The 18,961-nt window shown below is 44.1% G+C and overlaps 1 protein-coding gene across 2 annotated transcripts in view; it reads left to right on the top strand.

Moving 5' to 3' along the window:
- LOC307202957 (thrombospondin type-1 domain-containing protein 4-like) overlaps positions 1 to 18,961 on the top strand; it is a 122,548-nt gene that overhangs the window by 88,026 nt on the left and 15,561 nt on the right. For both annotated transcript variants that reach the window (XM_079953423.1, XM_079953424.1), the window contains exon 5: positions 6,965 to 7,412. In XM_079953423.1, the coding sequence (XP_079809549.1) occupies positions 6,965 to 7,412 (448 nt within the window). The remainder of the gene's footprint in view (positions 1 to 6,964; positions 7,413 to 18,961) is intronic.

The following is an 18,961-nucleotide window of genomic DNA, read 5'->3' as shown; positions in this document are numbered from 1 at the left end:
CAGTTGCCTGCTTGGTCCCTTTCAGGTGGCTAGGGATCTATTCTTTCATCTTAGACAGTAAAATGTCTTGGGTTGCTTTATATTTGTTGTTGCTGTTTAGTCGTTCAGTCGTGTCCAACTCTTCGTGACTCCCTGGATCAGAGCACGCCAGGCACTTCTGTCTTCCACTGCCTCCCGCAGTTTGGTCAAACTCATGCTGGTAGCTTCAAGAACACTGTCCCACCATCTCGTCCTCTGTCGTCCCCTTCTCCTTGTGCCCTCCATCTTTCCCAACATCAGGGTCTTTTCCAGGGAGTCTTCTCTTCTCATGAGGTGGCCAAAGTATTGCAGCCTCAGCTTCAGGATCTGTCCTTCCAGTGAGCACTCAGGGCTGATTTCCTTAAGAATGGATCGGTTTGATCTTCTTGCAGTCCATGGGACTCTCAAGAGTCTCCTCCAGCACCATAATTGTTGCTTTATATAGAGACTTTTAAAAAAGAGAAATGAAAGTTTGGAATCTGAGCTAGGGGAGGTGGCTAATGGGAAATATCCCATTGCCAAAAGTGACCCCCATTCATTGTCCCTATTTCCAGAGTGGTTCCAGAGTGGCCAATCAGATCCTCGTCACGAGTTGGGCTAGTTGGGTCTTCCCAACTCTGCAGCTGTGATTTTATGTTTCTTGGCCTTGTGGCTCTTTGAGGGAACGGGAGAGGGAGGTATCTCCTAACAACTCACAGCACCCTTAACAAACTACAGGTCCCAGAATTCTTTGAGGGAAGCTTTGACAGTTTTAAAAAAATGTATCCTGGTGCTTTAAATGTATGGTGTGAACGTGGCCTTAATCTGGTTTCTGGTGATCATGGTGGTTCTCATTGCTTCCAGCTGGTTACACCTCCTCTGAGAGATCAAGCATTGGAAAATAAATAAACTAAACTGCAGGACAAAAGTGGTTCTTAGAGGAAAGATACCAGCAGCCTTGCATTTTATCAGCGAGATAGTCCTCCACTTTAGATAAGTCCAGTAAACCTGAAAGCCTCAGGAGATGTTGAATGTCATGACATTCTCCTCTTTAAACATGTGATATGTTAAACAGAAGCTTGCCTTCTAATGATTGCTTCAAAGCTAATGCCCTACTTTAAAATTTGCCTGAGTTGATGTACTGTTTTTAAAAACTTTTTAAAAAATCTTTTTATTCATTTAAGCAAGAACATGCACATAAAATAACACAAAGGAACAAGAAAAAGCTAAGAGAATGAACTGAATGAAAATGAAAACACACACACGAAATATAAAGTGGGTTGTTTCAGCCACATTCTCTGGAAAAAAAATATTACTATTAGTGCTGTGATGTAGTTAACATTTTAAAAAATTGTTTTATATATAATTATCAGGATATTGTCCTCAAGGCGTTATGATCAACTCGCTTAAAGCTGATAAATGACTCTTAGCATATTTCACAGGAGGCAATTGGAAATTGCTATCATCATTAATATATAAAATAAATGTTTGCCAGGTATTTAAAAATAAATATGTTTTGTTCATCCTGTAGCATACTATTATGAAAGCCAGGCGCCACTCTCAGCCAAGCGGTAGCAAGATTCCAGGGGGTTCCAGGCTAGGATTTGTGCTCCTTTAGAGAATTAAAGACACACCTTTGTTTTCAGATGCTTTTCTGACGAAGGAAATGTGGCTTTCACCTATTTCTGCAACAAAACTTAGTGGGTTTTGTTGAGATTCTCCCCCAAAGTGACAGGTTTAATCTGTTCCAGCCAATTGTTCTGTTCCTAACTGCTTCTGCCAATTCCTAAAGCACCCAGTCATCCTCCCCACCCCCAATTTGGTATCATCTGAAATGTAAACAACATTTTTGGAAGCACATTCATCTTAATTGTTGAGATTCTCTCCCAAAGTGACAGGTTTAATCTGTTCCAAACTTCCAAATCTTTTTTATCTCTTTCCATATCTTATTATAGTTATCATTAAATAAATTGATGTTTTTTGCTGAAACCCAAATTCCTAGGTATTCTGTTTTTTCCGTTAGCATCAAACCAGACTTTGTTTGTAATTCCTGCTTTTCTTGGCCCCACATATTTTTTTTACCAACAATTTCATTTTGCTTTTGTTCAATTTAAATCCTGACATCTGACCGAATTCATACATTCTTTCCAGAGTTTTTGGTACGCTTTCTAATGGATTTTCTGTTGTTATAATAAGAACGTTCCCAAAGGCTTTTAACTTAAAGGATTTATTTCCTAGTGTGATTCCTTTTATTTCTGAGTCCATTCTTATTGTCACCAGTGATTCCAGAACCGTGGTAAACAATAATGGAGAGAGTGGGCAACCTTGTCTGGTTCTTTTCCTTATTTTGAAGCTTTCTGATAATTCATTATTTATAATCAATTTAGCTTTTTGGTTCTTATAAATTGCCTTATTCCCCTTCTGAATATTTCCCCTAACCCCATTGATTCTATAGTTCTTTCCATAAATTTCCATAAAACATTGTCAAATGCTTTTTCAGCATCTAAAAACATCAATGCTGCTTGCTTGCCGGGTCTCATCTCTAAATAGTCTAGAATATCGATCACCATTCTCATGTTGTTGCTCATTTGTTTACCCAGTAGAGACCTGGCTTGGTCTTCATTTATTGGTCTTTCAATATTTTCTTTAAGCTGTTTGCCACCACATCTGCAAAGTGTTTATAATCATTGTACAAGAGTGATATAGGTCTATAGTTTTTGATTGATGTCAAATCCGTTCCCTTGTTTGGGATCAACGTTATGAATGCTTCTTGCCATGACTCTGGTATCAGCCCCTCCTTTAGTATCTTATGTCTTAAGTGGTGATGAAAGCACATTTTCCAACTTCTTTTAGTAAATTGCCAAGAGTCTGTCCGTTCTGGGAGATTTTCTAGATTTGCCTTTGTAATTGCTTGGTGAATTTCCATCATTTTTATGGGAGAGTTTAAATATTCAATTTTATCATTTGTGATTTTTGGAAATTTACTTTAACTGAAGTATTTTTCTATTTTCTCATCATCTTCCTTTCTTGCTTGGTAGAGATCTTTAAAATATTTTGTAAAACTTTTGCTTATTTCCTCAGGTTCATCAATTGTTTTCCTTCCTTTTATGAGTTTTCCTATCTTTTCTTTTTGTTTCTTTTTTAACTGCCAAGCCAGCATTCTACCCAGTTTGTTAGCAAATTTGAAACTCTTTTGTTTTAACCATTTTAATTTATGTTCAATTTCATGGTTTAAAAATATGGAGAATTTGGTTTGCAACATTTTGATATTTTGTTTTGTGGTCTCGTTTATGGTTTTTTTTTGACAGTTCTTTCTCATTTGTACTTATCTCTTTCCTAATTTGCTCCATTTTGTTTTCTCTGATTTTCTTCTGGATGGCACTTGGTTGGATACAGAAACCTCTCATAACAGTCCAGTGGCATCTAGAGGGCTTCCAGTCCCCCCTCCCTGGAGTTAAGATTTCAGCTCAGATGAATTCGTTGTTATTTCTGGGCAAAACAAAATGGTGGCTGGCTGCAAACCAAATGGAAGTCTGAGAACTTCCAGGAAAGCCTCTCCTCTTCCCAGAGGGGAGGGGTTGTGAGCGGAAATTGCTTCCCACACTCGCAGGGGGGCGTGGCCGGCCCCCCCTGCATCACTCTGCAATCTGGCTGGCTGGGGGGGGGCGTGGTTTAGCTGCATTTAAACGGCCATGGGCCCACAAGCTCATCCTTGTTTTCTTCCGGCTTCCTCAGATCATCTGCCCTCCCTCCCTCTAGGTTTCGCTTCTGCACCTAACCTTGCTATGGACCTTGGTTGGTCTCCTGTTCAAGGGGCCTGGTAGGATTTTTTCCCCCACTTGGCAGATTGGCACCAGCCATTCGGTTTTTTGCCTACCTGGTAGCAAATCGTCACAACATTGTAAGGTTTGGTGGTTAGGCATTGAAAAATGTGTTGTGTCGGAGGCGAGGTTGTGGCCATCACCTACCCCTCCCTTTGAAGGGTGTTCCGTTAAAGGAATCCGGTGGTTGTGGTTCCTGTCTGATGCCCAGGTGGTGGCTAGGACCATGGCACGACCCGCTGGTGACTCTAGGGGAAAGCTTCCAGTTGATTTGCACCAACAAGCTCCCCCTACAGGCTGTTAACCCTCGTGTGACTCCCTGCAGAGCGGGCAGGAGTCAAGTATAGTTGGTTCGGATCCAATGCCTAAGCCAATACCACTCACATTCTGTAACCAATAAAGTTGTGGCCTTTTTTAGCCCATTAACTTGTGTCCATGTGTCTTATTTCATCACAAAGCAGGGAGTGGGGCCATGACTCACAAGTATCCAGCTGCCGAAAGAATTCGCTCATTTGCAGCCAGTGAAAGGGTTGTGTGCTATCTGAGCAGCCCAACAGGACAGTACTGCCCCCCCCCCGGGGGGGGGGGTACCAGGAAGGGCCAAGCAGGTGGCAGTATTGTGCAGTTGACTACCAGACTTAAAAAGATGGTGTCACTAGATTAAGTTCATACATTTTGTTGAATGAATTAAACTAAATAGTTTTAACTGGTTTTTGAATAAATGGGCAATTCATTGTTACTCTTTTGAACTTTATTGTGTTATTATCTTCCTTAGAGGGTCATGCAAACCACTATTCTGAATTATGCTTTTTATTGGGGGAGGGGCGCTGGGGATGACTTTATAGGCAGGGCCCCCTCCCCAAGGTTTGGGAACCATTGATCCACATAGGTTGCCATTTTCTTTCTTTCATCATTCCCCATTTTTGCCTTGTCATTTTAACTCCCTCTCTTTCAAGCCCAGGGCACTTCCATATGTCATGACAGAAAATTGAAAAAGGTGCCTCTGCTGCAGTTTGTTCAAAAGAACAAACGAAGCCATGTGAACAAGTCCTGAGTGACAGTTTCTCTTAGGGTTGGTGAACAACACTCTGGTTCATACATGCTTAAAGGGTGGAAATGGATCATAAACCCCAAATGCTGGAAGGTTATGTAAATGATCTCAAAGACGTCAGTGTAACAAGCACCCTGACTGGCAATGGGAGAGGGTGAGTAAGAAAAGAAACACTCCCGGGACAAGGAATTTGGGAAGAGCCTCTGAACTGAGGCTTGGAGCTTGCCTTTCCTACTGAAAATGCATATCAGAAATGTTTGTCCCATGCTTTTGTTTTAGCTGAAGAAGGTGTTGCTTTAGGGAGTTGGGGTTGGGGGCTGGCTCTGAACAAGGGAGACCCTAGCTGAGGCACTCTCAAGTCCTTAAGACCCTGCTTGCATCAGGAGAGAAGGCATGTTTGGCTCCATGGTGGCATCATCTCCAAGTGCATGTTTCCTCCCAGGGCATAAAAAGAGCTCTGCTGCATTGTGGGATAAGAAGTTTGCGCTTGTTTCACCTGTGCTATGACAGCTCCTCTGGCTCCCATTCAATTTCAAGGCGGGATTTAAATTGCTGGTTTTGGGGAGTAGCTGGGTTAATTACCCATTGAACCCCTTTTGTATGCTGAGTGAGCAGAATTTGTCAAGTAAGTCCTGGTGAAAGAGGAACATAGGAAGCTCCCTTATACCGAGCCAGACCATTGGTCCATCTTGCTCAGTACTGCATACACTGACTGGCAGCAGCTCTCCAGGGGCTCAGGTAGGCGTTTGTCCCAGCCCCACCTAGAGATGCTGGGGACTGAACTTGGGACCTTCTGCTTGCAAGGCAAATGCTCTACCCCTGAGCTACGTGTTACAATCACATACACAACCTTTGCATAATCCCTTCTGTGAACATGGAGCCTCTGCTTGTTCTTTGTTGCTCCAGTCTGAAGAACTGGAAGTTGGAGGGAACCAGAGGTAACAATGATTCTGAAAACCAGCTGAATGACAAGTGAGTGCCCTTGAGTTTGGATCCTGCTTGCTGGTTTCCCACAGGCATCTGTTGGCCATTGTGAGAACAGGATGCTGGACTAGAGGGGCCACTGGCCTGATGCAGCAGGCTGCTTTTAAGTTTTTATGAACTGAATTTTAAATGTTTTTAATTACTTTTTAAAATCTGTTTTTGCTGATAATTTTAATATTTCTTGTAAACCACTTAGAGGTTTTGCTGAAATCAAGCAGTGTGTAGGATTTGCTGTTTATTTATTTTATGGTAGTACAACAGTGTTTCCCCTCCAAATATATCTTCATGCAGAACGAAAGCCTCTTGACTTCTAAATCAGGAGTAGCTCACATGGTGTCCTCCACAGCATGGCCAGTAGGTCAGCGATGCTGGAAACTGGAGCAACATCTGGAGGCCTCCATGTTGGCTGCCGCCGTTGACATGGAGGAAATTTATTGCAACCTAAAGCAATACAATGTCCCATGGTTGAAGCAAAGTCTTCAGGGATATGTAACAGTGGTGGAGGCAGGAAGGGTTTTGGGCACTGGTCCTTTCTTGGACATCTAGGCTGTTAAAAGGTTTCAAAATGCACTGGAGAGACGGCAACATTTGCTCTCCTGGGGCAGGTGCTGGACCCAAGAGCCTAGGCTAAAACCCCCTTCTTCTGCAAATCTTCTGGCCACCTACCTGATTCCTTGCAGTGGGAAGCTACCAGCCATTTTGATCCCCACAGTACCCTGGAATACCCAACACAGAGTTACTCACAAGCACCTTGAACAAGGCCAGATGGTGGATGCCTTCCCATAGGCAGCTGCTTCCACCAGCAAAGCTGGGGGCAGCCAAAATGGTACCCTCCAGATGTTGCCAGACTACAGTTTCCATCGGACACAGCCCACATGTGCAGCAGTTGGGGATGATGGGACTTCCAGAAACCTCTGTGGTGCACCACTTTGAGTTGAGCCAATGACCTGGGCGAGTGAGCAGGGCTGGCAACCTCAGGACATCCTGCTAGGATGCTAGGACATCCCCCTAACCTGGACTTCTCCTTGAAACTATCCATAAATTCATGCTTGTTTTCAATTGTTGCTGAGCTAACCTGTTCATGTTCATACCCTGCCCCTCTTGTCTTCAGAGGCAGAAATAAAAGCCCCATTGGACCTGGGAAGTATGGCTATGGAAAAGTGCCCTATATCCTACCTCTGCAGACTGACACGGGGCAGGAGCCCAACAAGCCACGCAGGCAGCGGCAGTCAACCCGGAATGCAGCCAGCCAGCAATGGGCCGCAGCGGTTCAGAGCCCTTTTGCTCACCCTTTTAACCCTTCGCCTCGCCATGGAAACTTATACCAAGAGGACTCCAGGCCCCCACCCAGGACTCAGGTTTCAAGTGACTCTGTTTACCCCCAGGCTGGGCCCCACTTGCAAGCCTTTCCAGCATCTCAGAGTTTGTTCCATGGCACAGAGCTGGTCTCTCATGTTCCTGTTGCTCACAGGGCAGTTCAAAGCCAGACTCCCACTCAGAGGACCTCGGCCATCGTGTGCACTGGAGCCTATAAGCAGCACAAACTCTGCAACACAAATGTAAGTGGTGCTCCCTTTGCTTTTGCTTTTAGGATCTTTGTGGGATTCATTGGACTGTTAAGAGCTACTGAAAGAATGTAGTAATTTCTTGGCTGGGTGAGAACCACCCACATAATTTCATTACAAAAGTTGGGTGCCACCCCTGCTCTCTGCTGAGCTGCAGCAAGATTCCAGGGGGGTCCAGGCACTCACCCAGGGGCTGTGTGCCTTTGAGAATCAAGACACGGCAGGGGCTGTTGAAGCTTTAGGAAATATGATTTATTCGCCTGAATTTGGATGGAGAGAGTCTGGATCTTACAACATGGTCATCTCAAGAAGGGCTTGTTCCGCACAGCAGGGCAGCCCTGGACTCCAAGGTATCTCTCCCAGCCAGTCAAGATCCTTCTTGAGAGTGAGAGTGGGATGCTGGACTCGATGGGCCATTGACCTCATCCAGCAGGGCTCTTCCTAGATTCTTCTGGTTTCTGCCCCACCAATACAATTGATCAGACTTTGCCAGCCTGACACACTCCAGATGTTTTGGACCACAACTCCCATCAGCCCTAGGCAGCTTGGCTCTGCTCCCTGTGGCTGATGGGAGCTGTAGTTCAGAACTTTTGGGGGGCATCAGGATGGTGAAGCCAGCCCTAGAGGAACTTCCCAAAAGCCAAATCAGAAAGCTAGGAAAATGAGCAAGCTTTAGATGCTGGGAAATCTATAGTGTTTCTCCATATAGTACATGACCTCCCAGTTCATACAATTGGGCAGTAATTTAATTTATTAGCTGTAATGTTTTGAGGCCCCCCGCTGGCATCCAGAGAACACTAAGTTTTTTCTTTTATTTGGAACATTCCATGAGGTTAATATAATTTATCAAGGGGAAAGAACTGTTATTTGGAATCCTAGTGTTGGGTCGTTTCCCCCTATGGATTCTGCTTGGGGCAATTAATTAATAACAAATTAAGTCAATCTGCTTTGGTCCATTAGGTCATTTCCTCATCGTTACATTTTTATTGTTTTTTCATTTAAGGCAGAACTTGCTTTCTTGTGACTGACACTTTGGTGCATGTGAAGTTTGAGCTTACATTTTTCAGCTTGTGTGATTAATAATAAATAGAGACTGGTGGTTGGTTAAGAAAGTCTTATTTTGTAGTGTTTTTGATCAAGTGCTTGAAGTTGTGCTAGGTGTTGTACAATTTACAAAGAAAAACCAGGGCAAGTAAGTCCTTGCTGATTGCTTAGAACCTACAAACATGACACGATAGGATTTGAAACAAGAAGGGAAGAGGATAATTAAAACAAACAAAACTTTTTTATATATAAAAAAGTCGCTAACTTAGAGGGAAAGTGTTGAGGCTTGCCAGAGGCAAAGATGGGTCTCAAGAGGGGAAGCATTTCCTTCTCTGTAATGAGCAGTGTAAGTGCACTTGCGCAGCACCCAAGACTCGTGCGGGGCTTTCTCAGGCTTGTGTGGGAAGAGCCCTGCTGGGTCCACTTAATCCACTCTCCTGTTTATACAGCTGTGGCTAGTTGGATGCTTCTGGAAGGCCTAGAAGCAGAATGTGAAGACATCTAGAGCAGAGATGGAGAACCTGGGGCTCTGCTGGACCCAGCCAGCATGGCCAGTCATCAGTGTTGTGATTCCTGCATTGCGGGGGTTGGACTAGATGACTCTCAGGGTCCCTTCCAGCTGTATTATTCTATGATTCTGTGGGAGTTGCAGAGCTATATAAAACTATGCCTGATGTGGACAAAGTGGATCTCTCATAATACTAAAACGCAGGGGCATCCAGTGAAGGTTCAGGACAGAAGGTGGGCTGCAGTGGGTGGAACAGGGCTGCATCTGCCCTAATGGAACAGTCTCCTCTGCAAGGTCTGTCCTCCTAATTTGCCTGGTTCCCTTTTAAAGCCATCTCAGCTAACATCTCAGCTAACGTAAGCCGTCATCTGTGCTGGGGAAAGAAATGGGAGCCTTGGGTTCACTGTGTGGCCAGCAGTCAGATATACAGCTTGGAATATGTTCATGGGAGTGAAGCGTCCTGGAACTCACTGCCAGATGAAGAACTTGAACTCAGGTTCCTGTTCCTGCCAGACTCTTTAATGCACAGAATGCTGCCATGAGAATCTATGTGATGTAGTGGTTAGAGTAGTTGCACTAGGACCTGGGAGACCACCATTTAAATCCCCACCCACTGGGGGGCCTAGGGTCAGTTGCTGCCTCTCAGCCACCCCACAGGGTTGTTGTGGTATTAAGTGAGGAGGGGTAGAGCCATGTATATGACCTTGAGGTCCTAGGAGGGAAAGGTGGGATATAAATGCAATTCATATCTTTAAAAATCAGTATTATTATCATTAATAACAATATTATATTATAATAATAAATCATAGAATCATAGAGTTGGAAGAGACCACAAGGGCCATCGAGTCCAACCCCCTGCCAAGCAGGAAACACCATCAGAGCACTCCTGACATATGGTTGTCAAGCCTCTGCTTAAAGACCTCCAAAGAAGGAGACTCCACCACACTCCTTGGCAGCAAATTCCACTGTCGAACAGCTCTTACTGTCAGGAAGTTCTTCCTAATGTTTAGGTGGAATCTTCTTTCTTGTAGTTTGGAACCATTGCTCCGTGTCCGCTTCTCTGGAGCAGCAGAAAACAACCTTTCTCCCTCCTCTATGTGACATCCTTTTATATATTTGAACATGGCTATCATATCATCCCTTAACCTCCTCTTCTCCAGGCTAAACATGCCCAGCTCCCTTAGCCGTTCCTCATAAGGCATCGTTTCCAGGCCTTTGACCATTTTGGTTACCCTCCTCTGGACACGTTCCAGTTTGTCAGTGTCCTTCTTGAACTGTGGTGCCCAGAACTGGACACAGTACTCCAGGTGAGGTCTGACCAGAGCAGAATACAGTGGCACTATTACTTCCCTTGATCTAGATGCTATACTCCTATTGATGCAGCCCAGAATTGCATTGGCTTTTTTAGCTGCCGCGTCACACTGTTGGCTCATGTCAAGTTTGTGGTTAACCAAGACTCCTAAATAGATCTGAGTGATCGATAGGCAAGGCAAGGCAAGGGATAAAGGCAGAATGAGTGAATTGCATAGCTAAGTATGAGATAAGATGTTGATCTATCTATTTCATTTAGTGATCCCAAGGTTTACCGGCCATGGGCTGGATCACTCCCACAGAGATTGTCCGTGGGTTGGACTGGCACAGCACGATGCTGGAAATCGTGTCTGCTCATGTCTGCAGCGCCGAAAATCGCTTCTGCGCATGCCCAGATGCCGAAAATCGCACCTGCGCAGAACGATTTCCGGCATCTGGACATGCGCAGTTGCGATTTCTGGTATCTGCGCATGCATAGACACGATTTGCAGCACAGCTCGGCAAGTCCCCGCGCCGTGCTGCGCCAGTTTAGCACAGCATGTTGGGGACTCGCCGAGCGGGCGGCTTGGTTCAGCTCATGGGCCAGTAAAACGGTCTTCATGGGCCGCATCCGGACCTTGGGCTGCACGTTGCCGACCCCTGCTCTAGTGTTTCCCAGAAAACATGGGGCTTCAATGTGGATATAGTGGTCCCAGTGCTCAGAAATCTTTGTGGCCAGCCTAAGTTCCATTCATTTTAATGGCAGTTAGATCCAACAACTTTGGTTGGGACTTAGGCCAGAGCCTGAATCTCTGCACTAATGTATGCACTACAATCTCTTTCGGAGAGTGAGTGAGAGATCAATATGCTGTGAATTCAACGCATGGATCAGAGGTTTGGCAAAATGGAATAGTTTTTATTTATTTTATTTAAAATACAGTCCTACCTCGGTTCCCGAACACCTCAGGAGCTCCCAAATGTTCCGGCTCCCGAACGATCGAAAACCAGAAGTGAGTGTTCTGGTTTTCAAACATTCTTTCAGAAGCCGAACGTCCGACGGGGCTTCCACAGCTTCCGACTGGCTGCAGGAGCTTCCTGCAGCCAATCAGAAGCCACGCTTTGGAAGTCAAATGTTTCAGAAGTCGAACAGACTTCTAGAAGGGATGTACTACTGTGCTCTAAATAATAAAGAGTAAGACTCTATGAGGAATAATAGTGTACTGATAAGGCTTCCCTTCCTATTCCCCATAGTCTGTGAAGAACCAGAACACCATCATGCTGCCTACTTCCTTTCCAGCCTTGCACCTGAGAAGCTGCTTGCTTAATCAACAACACCAAAAAGGCATTCTCAGAATTTCACATAAAAACAAAATTTCACAAGGATAAAATAAAATGCCACGCCATCTGAAATAATGTAGAGTGTATTGATTTGTATAGACATGCAGGTTCAACCCTTATGCCTAAAAAACAAAAGTGTGCAATGTGTCCCTATCGGGTTCTCAAAATATGACCAGTTGTAAGTTTCCCTTTAGTTTCCCCCTTAGCCGAAAGGGAGGTGTTTCTATTGAAACGTGGCAAATGTCTGCCTCTAACAGCTGGTGTCCCTCCCCACTCTCTTTGCCCTGAAATGAAAATTAAAAACTAACGGCACTCCAAAGAGTCTGTTCTTTTAAAAACTCAATGAAGTGTGACTAGATCAAATTCCATCCTTCCCCCTCCCCTTTTCAGAATCCCCCAACCAACTCCATTGAAATCCCAGACATTTTTCCTAGTTTTCACCCCAAGTTTCTCTCTCTTTTTGTGTGTGTCTCAGTTTTTCACTTCATTATTCTCATTTCTCCTAGGTATAATTCCCTCCTCCATCCGTAACATCTCACCCTTTCTTGGTATTCATACCTATAGCCTAGTCCACGTCTTCCTCGCCTACCACTCAGCTAATGCAGACACATTTAGCTTTTTGAACCATTTGTTGCCAGGCCTGACAGCCTCCCCACCTGTGGATTTTATCTAAATTGCTTCATGTCTTCAAGATTTTCTCTCTCTCTTTTGCAAACTGTATGGATGCACTTGGCATTCATATTTGGTGTGCCCAAAAATATTTCTCTAGCATCCTTGATTAAAGTCATTTAAACTCAATGCACATATCATTTACGCAATCTTTCCTCTGCTTATATGGTGAAGGAACTTCAGTTTCATGGCCAGGTCAGCATTCTGGCACTCCTCCTCTTCCTCTTTCTCTAGCCCTTTTGCAAAGTCAGGGGTTTTCAATTACAAATCATTCCCTCTAAATGGCTCTAATCCATGTTGCGTATAAGAGGCTATTTGCACACATTGCATCTGGGATCTTTCGTGGGAGAGTTCTAAGATTTTTTCCCTAGTGAGCTTTGTGATTGTAGGGAATAAAGTGGTGGAGTGGAACTCTCTTCCAAGCTGCCACAGAAACAGAGAGAGAGGGATCAGATGGCAGTTTTATTTTGTAGAGTGGAGATGTTTGCCTTACCTTTTGCTTGCATTTGAATTACATGCTGATGCAGTGAATCTATATCTCTGTAGTAAATGGACGAGATTCTCCTCCATCATCATTGTCAGTCATCTATCTATCTATCTATCTATCTAATAATCCACTTTTCTTCAAAGGAGTTTAAGGTGGTGTACACAGTTCCCTTCCGCCTCAAGCTCTTGCCCAGGGATATGGAAGAGCAGAGGAAGGGAGTAGGGAAGATGTGAAGAGAAGGCTGAAAGGTCCGGTTTAGAAGTGAGATAAAACTCCTGGGCCTCTAATTGGAACTTAAGGGCCGTAACTCTAGTAGGACACCTTGCTTGTATGCAGAAGGCCCCAGGCTCAGGCGCTTACATCTCCAGCTAAGGGATCAGTTAGCGAAAGAGCCCTCCCTGAAACTCTGGAAAATGCTGCCAGACAGTGTAGGTAACCCTCCGCATATTATTATAGATTATTGGATGCGGGATGATGGGAGTTATAGTCCAGCAGCATTTGGATGTTGGCTACCCTGGTGTGGGGAGCCCTGGATGGACCAGTGGTCTGACGTGGTCTGAGCCAGCCTTCTATGTTCAGTGCTCTTTTAGGAGCTTAGCTGCCTTCTATGACTTACACCAGGCTACCTCAACCTCTGCCCTCCAGACGTTTTGAGACTACAATTCCCATCATCCCCGACATGGTCCTGCTAGCTAGGGATCATGGGAGTTGTAGGCCAAAAACATCTGGAGGGCTGAGGTTGAGGAAGCCTGACTTACACCATTGGTCCATCTAGTTCAGTATTGCCCTTTTTATATAATTTTATTCAACAATAATAATAATAACAACAATTCAACAACATTCCAAATTTAGCAATCAATTATTCCACCTTTGATTTCCCCTCCCTCCCTCCATGGTTCCCCCAAAATTTCAATTTATGCTGCATATTATATACCTTCACCTTATCACGAAAGAAAAGCAAAAAGTTCACCCCCACTGCTGTTCTTACTGCAATCCTATTTGCATTTTAACATATGTGCACTGAGTTTTTAAGTATTCTGTAAACATTTTCCAATCTTCTTTAAAATCAGTCTCTTTCTGATCTCTAATTTTACATGTCAAAATTGCCAATTCTACATATTCTATCAATTTCAGCTGCCATTCTTCTTTGGTAGGTACAACCTCATTTTGCCATTTTTGTGTGTATAATATTGGTGCTGCAATTGTTGTGTAAAGAAACAGAGTTCTCTGTTTCTTTGGGGGGGGGGTTATCTGCTCCAGTTATCCACAGTAAGAAAGCTTCTGGTATTTGGGGGAGAGTTACCTTAAATATATTTTCCAACACATAATAAATCATCTCCCCAAAGCCCTTAGCTATTCTGCACATCCACCTGGTGGATCTCCAGAAGTTTCAGTCCGAGTCTCTCCAGCTGTGCCAGGGGTTGAACCTGGGTCCCCTTCTGCAGGCACAGCAGATGCTCTACTGCTGAGCTTTTTTTGCAGGAGCCATTTTCTTCTTGTGGCAAATTCTAGTTTGTATTGATTGTCCCCAATCCAATGTGTCTTCCATGTGGGGTTGAGAGCGAGCATGTGGATCTGCTCATATCTTATCTGAAGCCAGATTGCTGCATTCCTTATATATTTTAATGTGTCTTTAATAATTCCCTGCAGATCTGAGCACCAGCCATTTTTCTGACTGCAGAAATGTACACTTAGAAAGTGTGATAACGCATTCCAAGCCGTCTTCGGTTCTTTTGTCAGTTCATATAAGATGTGTTGCGTGAATACCCTCCATTTGCAGAAACTTCAGTTAGAAAACCTCTGTGTTGCTTTAATTGCATGCAGGTTTTAGGAAGACCCCCCCTTTTTTGCTGGGGGAATGGTCTATTATTGGAGTCAAGCAAATGCCATAAAACCCCCCACCCCTTGCTCAAAAGTAAAAAAATGTGCATGCTGTTGGATGATCTATGTGGTAATGAAATGTTGTGCAGCAGGGAGCAGAAAGTTTTATTGATGTTCTTGTGTGTGCAAAAGGTTATCCCTTTTTAAAAATGTAAATGACTTTTGCTCATGACTACCACCACTGATGTATTTCCAGGTTTACCTGTTTCTTTGTTTTAAAATATTTGCATCTTGTTTTTAGAACAAAGCCCTTACAGGATGGCTTGCAACATAATGTAATTTACATTCCCATTAATGACGCAAATTCTGCCCACACCTTTTGCTGTCCTACAACCCCAGATCATAACGCTAACTGAGTGTTTCACGGTAGATGTAATGCAAGTAGGATGTAAATCTTCTCCAATTCTTCTCCTCACGTATTTCATGCCATCGCTACCAAGCAAGGAGATTTGGGTCTCATCACTCCAAATAGCACTGTCCCATTGTTCCGCTGTCCAGTTAACATGCCCAATTTCTTCTTTTGAACCTTTGTTTGAGAGATAACAATGACCTTTTCCTTGGAATTCTAGCATTTAGACAATATTCCTGCAGTCTGTGTTGAACAGTCCTTGCACTCAACTTCACATTACATTGCACCATGTCATCTTGTATACACCCAGATGATTTTCTTCTGTCACATAGGCACAGTCTCTCATTTCTTCTATCATCACTTGCTGCTGTGCACCTTTTCCTGCCTTCCTGATTTTGTAATGGCTGAGTCTCCTGATACGTCTTCAAAAAATTAGAAATGCCACCTTTGGTTAAGTTTCCACCAATTTTTCTTCTGATTTCTTTATAACTGTAGCCTTGTTTACTTAATAGTACTATTTCACATGGCTTTCTGGGTGACCAGTCAACTCTTTGTGCCATTTCTTTAATTTTATTACGTTTTACAAGCTCACTAAATGGAAGAACACAAAAAACCCAACCAACTTGATAGCAATCACATAGCACACTGACAAATGTCCTCCTCTCAGCTCCAGTACATAGCATCAGTAGCTGAATCCTGCTGTGACCTGAGTGGATCATTGCCAAAACAAGTTTTCTTTGGTTAAAGTGAAAAAAATAAAGTTGTAACCACATCAGACTTCATTGAGGAGATTGCTACTTAAAGTCAGAGTTGGCCTAACTTGACTTTTTTTTAAAAAAATGACAACTCTTGTGAATAAGAACTTGTAACTTGTGACTTGTGAATAATAATAAGTTTTCTTACTCTATATCAACCAAATAACACAGATATTGTGAAAGTAATGCCATTTTACATCATATTGTATAATGTAAAGTTATCATTGTGGACCAAATCACTATGATATTGTTTGTTTGTTTCATTTAGGCCTATCTGTGTATTGTTTTACAACTGAATTACATTTAAAAAACCTGTCAACTCACATCATAATGTCATTTTCTTTGCTGAAACCTTTTATTAAGAAATTATAAATTTAATATTGGATTTTCTGTGAAATAATTCATTACAAGCTGAAGTGTGCGAGGAATTGAAGGGGGGGGGGGGTTGGAGGAGAGGCGGAAAGAACAGCTAATATGTTCATGGCTAGAGGGCGCAATCTGGACGGTTCTGCCAGAGGCGCAAGATCACCACGCTATGGCTCTGGTACTGTGTATCTTGCCCTGCAATCTTGCGTCTTGCGTACACTTGGTCGGCCCTGATTTGGTTCACACTAGCGTCTGGCAACACTCATGAGGAAACAGGTGCTCTTCCCATTAAATTAGCACAGATGGAAGAGGACACGAGCTGATCCTGGTTGTTGGAAAACCAAACTTCAGCTTCCACGACTTGGAAGCTTCACACTCCTGCTGCAAGCCTAAAAAAATAGATTTGAGTGTTGCTGCTAGCTTGTGAGTGATTTCTGTAAAACTGCTTAGGCAGGCTGGCTGAGACTGTGGGATTTGATTTTGCAAGGAAAATGAACGATTTGTGGCTTAGAAATAGTGCACTGGATCAGTGGTAAATGTCTTAGCCAACTTTGTTGGCCAAGCTCCATGTGTGGTGTGCCAAACGCATGAAGAATGTGCTTTGCAGTTTCTTTATAGTTGCATAGCAGCAGTGTGCAAGTGCTCCATGCACTGAGATCAGTGCCTGTTGTAGGGGCATTAAAGTTGCATGTGGACTGCTTTCAAGAGAAGATGTTTTCAGTGGTGAGCACTGAGAATATTACAAAGAATATTTACCTCCCCACCCTTCCATTGCAGAAACTGTGCTCAGAGTGGGTAAGAACATATTAAAAATAACAAAAAAGGCACCTTGACTGGGGCAATATCTGGCCATCTTCTTGTCAGGAGCTTGTCCTACTCTCGAGTAGGACCCTGGCAGAGACACATGCCTGACTGGCATGTTCTCTCCCTCCTGGTCGTTCATTCGGGAGATTCAAAAGCTTTCTTCTGCCCAAACATCACAGGGGCTGATGCCAACAGACATCGGCACACTTAGGGATCCGCAGTGTCTTCACAGCTTGCGTAACAGAACTCAGCAACTCAGCATTTGGGCTAATCTACTGTATTTACATATAAACACACACGGAGCACTGCAACATGGCTCCCTCTCTCTCTAGCATCAGACAGCAAAGAGAAAGAACAAAGGACAATAGTCCCACTTCACGGAACACAGGAACACAAACATCTTGTCTCTGTCACTTCCCACTCGGTTGAGTCAAAACATACACCATTGTGATAGACAACAATCCCATAACTGCCATCATGGGGAATGACTGTTCAACACTTCTTTGGGGGTGGCACAGTGTTTGTGGCCCAGCCACCACCTGCTGCTTCCTGGCTCCTGGTTTTGGGGTCCCATGTCTGTCGACAGTTTGGGCCAATCACTAGTCTGCTTGGGGGCATGGCTGCGCTGGGGAGGGGGCTGAGGCAGACTTCTGCCAAAGGCTTTACTCAGGTCTGCTTTCTGGGCATAAAAACAAGCCCAGCCCTCCCTTGAGGCTGCAGTGTCCTTTGGTTTCACAAAGTACATAACAGTGGCATCTAGCATTCTGAATCAATCAGAAGACCATAAATAGGTAGTAATGAATACTGTAAGATGAGTTTCAATAATAAACGTGGGTGGAAAGTAGTAAAGTGGTTCAGTTCTTAAGTGGCTCAGAAGCGGAGTTTGAATCCAGTGGCTTCCTTTCCAAGGACTTTTTCCTCCTGTTACAGTTCTTTATCCCTGCCCAATGCTTCCTTCCCAGTTGTGGCTTTGAAAGAATCCTGATAGCAAGGCAGGCTTTCCCTCCATTGGTCAGGGTGGCTCCGTCTTCAGCACAGGCTGGGAGTCAAGGCTGAATGGGCCCCACAGGCTTGGGGAGGAAGTGTGATTTTGCTTGAGGGACAACAACAATTATTGTGTTGCTAGTATTTGTCCTTGGAAGATGCTACTTTCCCTTTCATGGAAGGGGAAAAATGTCTTTTCTGAACCCTTGCCTGGTGGTCAGTGAATACAAGCCCCTAGGTCCTGCACGGCTGGCATGCAATGGACAATGAAGTTTAAATGGGGTATATGTGTCTGTGCCAAATTAATATACAGTATGCGGCTTTCAGAAGGGGGGGGGAGGGTCATTAGAGGAGCCTATGATTAGAAATATCAGTCAGCAGGACTGCGTATCTCTCATGCCAAAATGCTGATCTTTAAGGAAAAGTTTTTCTGAGAGGCTTTTAATAGAAACAGCAGAACGGTGAGGACCTGTGGCCGCCCAGATGTTGCTGGTCTGCAGCTCCCACCATTTTGGCTGTTGGCTGTTGGCTGTTCAGGTTGGAGCTGATGGGAGATGGAGTCAAACAGCATCTGGAGGGATGCCAGTTCCCCACCTCTGCAGGAGAACTAAGTGGGACAAGTCTGGACAATTTCAGGTGTCAGGCAGGGGACGGCTTATTTGAATGCTCCTCCCATGGTGGGAGGAGGCTTTTTGGACATAGAAAAAGAGTGTGTCAGACAGAAGGACAGACCAAATTTCTACTGGCAGGATGCCCCCCCCTCCGCCCCCCCATTACTGTCCTTGTAGGAATTTTTAAGAGTCAAAGCTACTCTTTCTACTCGTCCAGAATGCAAATAGTGAATGTTTTCCAGATATCTGCTTTCACTGCTTCTGTAACATGGGGGACAAATAGCAATGCTCCTTTGCATGATCTCAGTGATCAGGCTAAGACAGATGTTTCTTAAGGCACCCCAGACCTGAGTTATTCAGGGTGTTGTATGTTAACATAACATAAGAGCCTTGAGCCTTGCCCAGTAGCATATGAGCTGCGAGTGCAGATATTTTAGCAAAGGTGTCCCATGGGACT

Source organism: Podarcis cretensis, assembly GCF_951804945.1.
Source record: "Podarcis cretensis genome assembly, chromosome: 14".
In the NCBI taxonomy this organism is placed as follows: domain Eukaryota; kingdom Metazoa; phylum Chordata; class Lepidosauria; order Squamata; family Lacertidae; genus Podarcis; species Podarcis cretensis.
This window is presented reverse-complemented; position numbering and strand designations above follow the sequence as displayed.